Below are 8,118 nucleotides of genomic sequence, written 5' to 3' on the forward strand. Positions count from 1 at the left end.
TAGTATTATTAAACAAACATTTAAAGAAACTTGCAAAAGGATAAAAACGAAATTGAACCACAGTATCGCATTTCTATCTTAAAAGACCTGGCCTGAGATTTATGATTTTTTAAAATCACGCTTAGGCCAATTTGTTCTATTAGGCTTATGTATAACGTGTACTGATGCATATTTACATGTTTAGAAGTTCATTTTGAGTGATCCCAGGAAAGAATTTGTATTGGCTCAAGAATAAGCTTTAAAATATTAACACTGTGTACAAAAGGGGGGAGCCGTGGCTCCCACGGCTCCCCCCCCCCCTCCTGGATACGTCCCTGGGTAGGGAAAATTATTGTCCCCTGGCCCATATTTAGCGCCACACTATTGCAACTCCTCCTTTTGAGCAAACCCCGCTGATTAACCAAACCAAACCAAACCAACTTGCATTAAATACTATTAAAACGTTGACATTTACCATTTACATGCTGGACTTCATTCATTTGCACCCCACTCACCATTGTAACCTCTCCAGTGAACCTCATCATTTGGTGTATATGTTCCTTCTGGCTCTCCTAGGTACCTTTTATGGATTCCTGGCTACAAGCCTTGAATGGACCACCCTCACAAAATATTGTTTAAATAAAAATAAATAAAGCCTTCAAACATTTTTCTCATAATGTGTAGGTCTATGCTCGAAGTATAATTATTTATCTGTGAAAAATCATTGAAGTTTAACTGAAAATAGAGGGCTTCAGTTAAACGGCTATAAATTTTCTCCCCCAAGGAGGATTGAAGAGGAGTTTTTACATGTTAAAGAAGACATCCGTGTGCATCGATTGATACCAAAAAAGCCTTGTTAACAATTTTTCCCGGTAGCCCATTATTTTGACCTAAATCGACCAGACTAACCTTGAAAGTTTTGAGTACAAAATATAACTCGAGCGTTGCGGTGTTGAGTTGTAGGGAATATGATTTTGATTTTGATTCCTTAGTACATTATTTTTAATATTAAGATACTCCACTTGGCCTCGTTTTGCCTACGCTAGTTTAATCATTTAATAATATTATTAATAATATTGATTAATGAAATAATAGTTTGTCGGATGGCTTATTTATGGTTATAATATTATACTAGGCATGAAGGTGGCGCGTTCCTACAGCGGCCATCTTGTTGAGTAGGGCTACATAATACACAGCTCTGCATTGCTTCGCCATCTTCTCAGCACTCTAGTTGTTTAATAGCTCTATGGTGCAAATTCTGGAACATAGTAACAAATAGGACGCCCTCTTTCAATTACAATTATTACTTTCTATTGTTTTCTGCGTGAATTGTACGCTTTTATTTGTTTAACGCAAACAGCGAGAACGTTATCTTATTATTATGAGATCTTTGATTTACAGTGAGTGGGTCAAATTCACTTGGGGCCCTTTTACATGTGATACGCAGCTCAACCGATTTTTTTTTTTTCATTGAGTTTCATGCCATTATCTTCACACCATTTTAGAATTCATGTTTTCTTGGACTTTGCAAATTGTGTTTTTATTTATAGACTGGTAAAAGGTGGTATCATCCATATACCTCATAATTGGTAGATCTGTTTAGAGATCATTTATAAAAGCAACAAATAGGATTGGTCCTATCCAAGACCCCTGGGGTATACCCCACCCCCCTTTGATGTGACCCATGATGAGAAAGTATCTTGGAGTTTCACCCTGTGTTTCCTGCCTGTAAGGTACGCTTGAGCCCATGACACAAGTGCTCGGTCAGTGTTCATATTATTCCTAATTAACTGGTGATCAATCATACAGTATATGCTTTACTAAAATTCAATAGGAGAGCACGAACTTCTCCTTTATCAATAGCCATATGCCAAAAGTGTAATATAAGATAAGTCAGTTGTGATGCTAACCTGTCCTTCATTTGGTCCCACAAAACCACCAATTAAGCTCTTAACTACCTTGGATGCCACTGAGGAAGAAATAGAGATGTAAATTTGTTTCTATGCGGTGTGGGGATTTAACTTCGGTATTGGCACTATATTCGCCTTCTTCCATTCATCAGGGATGTATGAATCTCTGAGGCTGGAGTTGGCAATGGCACAAAGAAGTCCAGCGAGGATATGCGCTGCATCACAAAGAATCCATGTTAGAATATTGTCAGGGCATGCCGCTTTATTTATCTGAACTGATCTAAGCTTCCTTTCCATCATTTCCACAGGGATGCACAGGTAGTCAGGTAGGACTTCTTTTGGATGATTATGGTAGAGGGGACAAGAGGCTCCAAAGATGATGTTATAATTAGATTGAAAAAGTGTCTTTTTATAAAGCTTTTCAGGAAAGTGTTTGTTCCTGGATAGCATTGTAAAAAGAATATTGTTTTTTGCATGAAGAAAAGCGATAGAGTTGATGCAATTTCACATCATTTAATTCACATAGGAAATTATCTTTAGCATGCTGTGTAACTAACCTCTTCTTGTAAGTTATAAGAGTAGGGGGTACGTTACATACAGTAGGCCTATATCAGCTTTTTGTCTACAGATCTACTTGATGATACCCCAATCCAAGGTTCACTGTAGAAATCAGCCATATTAGTGTAAATTAGATCAAGCTTGGCATTCACTCTTGTGTTGGTCACAATTTACTGTAGGGGGTAATGTTTCAGCTGATTATCCTGCATACGAGTAAAATCTCCTGTGATGACGAAACTCGTGTCAGGGTGCTTCAATCTTATAGTATCCATACATTCAATGTATGATGTGATTTGATATTGCTCTGTCGTTGGATCCAGGTGGTGATAAACAACACAACGGTAATATTTGCAATCTTTTTTGTAGTCTTTTCGGGAATAATGTAACCCATAGTGTCTCAAAGTTTTCATCATGTAGAAAACAATGGCGCCTAAAAGGCAGCGAGTCTTTGATATACAAAATAATTTTACCTCCTGCTCTATCCTCTCTATCTCTTCCGGCAATGTAAACATTGTTTATTGACACGATACAAGTACATTATACATTACCTTGACGAAAGTGAGTCTCAGTAATAGCCATAAAATCCGGGGAGCAATTTTTAATTCGGAATCTTAATTCGTCCATTTTGTTAGAAATGGATACAGCATTCGTCATAAACAATGACGGGATATTCCAACCCACCTTCCCGAGTTTAAAATCACCAAATTGTCCAAACCTGCTTATCTGGGGGGCTTAGGTCTACCTGTTGATCGGCGATTGTTTGTAATAGAAGGAATACTGCTTGTATTACCGTGTAAAAGTCTAGGTCTACCCTTCTTCCTTTCCGCTCTATGTCCTTTTCTACCCAGTCTCTTGTTTCTAGGCTTAGGTTTGTGGTCAGCCCAGGTGTTGTCATACGCTCAGGCCTCAACTTTGTGTTCACATGCACATTTTAGGTGCTCAAATCAGGAATCGAACCCGGGACCTTCTGTTGTCTATGCAGCCGACTTAGGCAACTAGATCATTGAGGCTTTGTTGCGAATTCAAACTCTATTAAAGTGTATAATACTTCACAATTATGCACACACGTAGTTTGACATTAATAATCTCTGATGCATGGCTAATAACAGATACGCCCTTTTATAAGCATTTGACAGCAAGACTAGATCTACAAAAACTTTTTATAAATAAATCATGATATAATAGAGAACTCTAACCTACTTGAATAAGGCGTCTACATAGACAGAAGAGGGTCCCAGGTTCTTTCCGGTCGGGACACCTGTTTTTTCACACTCGCAGATTCCTCTTCTCTAACGTTCAACATTTATTTGTATATATTTATAGCATTACCGCAAGACGATTTAGAGTAAAAACTGCTACCTCGCTATCAAGGCAAGTGGCATAGTACCTTTAGTCACTATTTTAAACATTTTTCCCCAAGGAAATAACATCTGAGATCCAGCTTATTATTGATAAGACAGAAGACCCAATTCAAGTAAAGATCACTTCAAAGTGTGGCTCACCGAAAGACAGCAAGTGCTTAAACGTTGGTCTTGGAACAACTGTCAGCTTTCAAGTAAAGGTGTCAATAACAGAATGTTTCAATGGTACTAAAGAGTAGGTTGAATTCTACAATAACACAGAAAACAAAATGACATATCAAATGGAAAACAATAAGATAAGCTTACAAATGAATTAGTAAAAAAAAAAAACCGAATAAATTAGCCATATCAGAAAATAAACGATAAACAAATATTAGGATATGAGTAAGAACTCCAAGTTATTTCATTTGTCTTAAATACCATCGAATTAAAGCACCTGGATATATACAACAGAAACAGTCATTTAAAACGCATTTATGATTAATTATAGCCATTTTAATCAAATATAATGAAATGGTACTTTTAATTTAAATAAATAACATGATTAATAGAAACAATAGCAAAAACGATAATAATAAAAATTATTATTATTATCATTATATTTTCAATTATTTAGATTGGTTATACGGCCAGTAGGATTTGAAGAAAATGTTTTGTTCAATATTCAAAGTAGCTGTGACTGTGAATGTTCAGGTAGAAGCGTAAGTTCTTTTTTTTTTATCTTTAACGAATATACAGGATTATAATAATATTAATAATAATTATTATTATTATATTTCTATATGTATTTTTAAATTTTAAGCAACCTACTGCTCAGATATTATTCAATTCTTTTAGTTTGGCGATCTGTGCAGGTATTAAGTTAAATATGTTTACTTTTTTTATTATGTTTTATTATTATATTTGAACGGTTTTGTTTTGTATTGTGTTTATTGACAGGGTTTGGTAAAGCACATCACTTTGAATTTTTTTTATGTTAGCATTTTATAGACAATTGATCTTGTAGAAAGATTTGAAATTATAGTTAAATAAATAATTAATAGTGGCTCTATGGTCTTCGTAAAGTATATTTATGCCTGCGATGTCATTAAAGCTTTACCATCACTGACCCCCTCCCTTCCCCACAGCAGGCCTACTTAATGTGAATCTTTGAATATCATTTATTTTGCCTCTCTTTGTTCCCGTCTCTTTAATGTTTGCTTCCTGACGTTTTTATTGTATATTATAATGTATAGGCCTATTTATGATGGTGTCAAATAAAAGAAAGAAAAAAATCATCAACTCAATTGTATAAGGTGACGAATGATGTCTAACACCATAAAGTCATAAACAGCAAACTTGGGAGCATTCATTTTGACAATATACAACAATTAATAATGTATTTACATAATTTTATTAATATGTTATTCAATATTAACACACTTTTAAAGTCTTAGTTTCAAAATGTTGAACATGTTATTCTATTGATTGCATATGTTTAATTTTATTTATATACTTAATAGGCCTATAGGCATATATTTTTTTAAATTATATTTACATTGTTTTTGTTTATTACTGTTTGCATTTGTAAGTATATAGCTTCTCTTAGTTACAACTCACCATGTAAATATAGACCAGTCGTGTTAGTCTGATGATCACAACTATGATACTGCAAATGGCAGTACCTGTACTTTAAAGATTAGTTTGATATGACTAAACACACTCAAGAGTTTGCAGCACATTTTTACTTGAAGAAAAGTAGCGTATGCACGAAGCCTGTGTTTGAAGTACTACCAGTGTTTTAAGTCTATATTTGCTGTGGCAGTCATTTTCCATATTGCTCTATGAACTACTGTATTTTATCCTATAAAATATACCGTACAAATTTATGAACATTATGATATTTTCCTGCATTAGGGGAACCTTCATCAAATAATAAGCGTAGGCTGCTTATTGGGCTATTGATCGCCGTATTCACAATCAACGATATCGAAATACGATCATCTTTTGTGTCTTTGTATTTTCATTATTTCATACTGTTGCTTCAGATTCCAAATAGTCTGTATTGTACAGACGGCAATGGATCGTTATCGTGTGGATTGTGTGAATGTAATCCTGGAAGATTCGGAGATTTTTGTCAGTGTAGCGCCACCAACGATGTCGCCTCTGAAAACCCTGAATTGTGCATGACGTAAGTTGGCATTTAAAAAAAAAGTTGTGTTGTGGTATAGTTAGTGATCAATACATAAAATGAATGACCAACGGACTTTGCCTCCCCCTAAAAGAATGCACTGCAAATATGTGGTAGTTGAGAAAATAATATTTCATATAATATAAGCTGATATTATTTCCTTGTATATAGCTTAATAATGTTAAATAAACACTTTTACACTAGAGCTTAATTGATTTAATTGTGTCATTATTATTGTCTTAATTTTAAAATCGAACCCTAAATATAAGAGTGTCAATGAATACAATATAAATTAAGACTGTTAGTAAGAATGAAAATGCTGCACAGTCTTCAAGATTTAATAGTTTAGTTCGTTTGTTATGCATATTCTTGACTCAGCTTTAATAGAAACCTCTGTATAATTTCTGAGATTCTTCTTATACAATTTTATGAAAGATGGAACATATTCTCGTTTGATCTGCTGCTTAAAACTGAACCACAATTAAAATGATACACCCTTTCAACTTCCAACGATACATCATACCGATACTCTTAAGTATATTAATTTCACACAGATATGTTGTTGACTTGATAACGTCATAGGCATGTTATTGATTTCCTTCTTTTAGACTTCTATGACAGCTTTCCTTTCGTCACTCTGATGTATATTTCCTTCATTAATATTATTAACAGACCTGAGAAAAATATTAGGCACATTACTTTGTACTATAACACTTTATTTATAGTCATTTTAATGTATCTTATCAACATTTCTTACAATATAGCAATAATTCAACTCAAATTTGCTCAGGCCGTGGCTCTTGTACCTGTGGGCAGTGTCAATGCAATATACGCCAGGTAACTTCATTATCGGGGTTTCTGTTCTAATGTTGTTCTGTCACGAGTTGACTTCATAATTCATTCTGACCCATATACAACATCAACAACTATCCATTATTTAGGCCTAATCATTTTCATTTTAAATATAAATTATCGAAACAGTTACTGGTTTTTAATGTACAGTAAGAAAATTTTTAATTGGTCTCTGGAAAAAAAAAATCTCAATTTATTGTGTGTAAAAATCTAAATATGTTTAGTACGGTATCTCAATGACCAACATCTAACAAATTATATTTAACTATTTTCAAGGATCCAAATGAAATAATATCCGGGAAGTTTTGTGAATGCGATAACTATTCCTGTATGAAGACTGACATCGGAAAACAGATGTGTAATGGTATGCTATACACAACTAAACATTTAGATTTCTAAGATTATCTTATCCATTTAATTTAATTTATGTATTTGACTTGAATACAGTGTTCAAATAAACGACATGATAATACCAAGGACTTTTAATTGTTACCAGGATAGGAAGCTGGCTGGTTGAAGCCGTCTAACTTGAATTAGCCTTATGTGCGGTATTGTTATGCAAATGAGCCAGATAAGCGCCTGCGCATGCTCAGAAAAACTAAACTTTCCTTAGCCACACCATGGCCACACTGCGTATTGGCTAGGCGTACAGCTAGACCAATACGGTACGGTAAAACAAAGCAAAATAAGGGTACTAATTTCACTTGGCATGCAAATCAATCATACTTACACACTTAAAAACTAACTAGTCTACCAATAAAATCAACTTCAAGTTAAGATATAAGGCAAGTATGTCTACAAATTTGATTTTAAATTGATGTGATTAGGTTAGCCTAGACCCGGCCTAGGCCATGTCTAACCGCTTATAAAAATGCAGAAAAAAGACCCAAAACAAATTGGAATGAAGTTATCAACTAACTAGTGCATTAAAATTATTCATATACTTACTACTTACCTATATAAAATTAAAATGTATTGCTCACAAACTCCAATATTTGGATTTTAATACGCCTTTTCCACGAATCGGTAGACATCTTGAAGTGATGACAAACAGCCTAAGTCAGTGGTGCGTAACAAACAAAAATAAGATAAGCTAGGCCTAGCTTATGTACGCCTAGCCGATATGAAGTGTCGCTAAGGAAAGTTGTGTTTTTCTGAGCATGTGCAGATTGTGCTTATCTGGCTCATTTGCATAACAATACCACACATAAGGCTAATTCAAGTTAGACGGCTTGAACCAGCCAGCTTCCTATCCTGGTAACAGTTAAAAGCTCTCAACGAATGTTGT

The 8,118-nt window shown here is 34.4% G+C and overlaps 1 protein-coding gene across 1 annotated transcript in view; it reads left to right on the top strand.

The window, feature by feature from the left end:
- LOC117100508 (integrin beta-1-like) overlaps window positions 1-8,118 on the top strand; it is a 54,022-nt gene that overhangs the window by 40,657 nt on the left and 5,247 nt on the right. The window contains exons 14-18 of the mRNA XM_033240239.1: window positions 3,868-4,043; window positions 4,425-4,509; window positions 5,836-5,978; window positions 6,743-6,815; window positions 7,107-7,194. Coding sequence (XP_033096130.1) covers window positions 3,868-4,043; window positions 4,425-4,509; window positions 5,836-5,978; window positions 6,743-6,815; window positions 7,107-7,194 — 565 coding nt within the window. The remainder of the gene's footprint in view (window positions 1-3,867; window positions 4,044-4,424; window positions 4,510-5,835; window positions 5,979-6,742; window positions 6,816-7,106; window positions 7,195-8,118) is intronic.

Source organism: Anneissia japonica, unplaced genomic scaffold, assembly GCF_011630105.1.
Source record: "Anneissia japonica isolate Jap-2015-1 unplaced genomic scaffold, ASM1163010v1 scaffold685_len2926416_cov193, whole genome shotgun sequence".
Lineage (NCBI taxonomy): Eukaryota > Metazoa > Echinodermata > Crinoidea > Comatulida > Comatulidae > Anneissia > Anneissia japonica.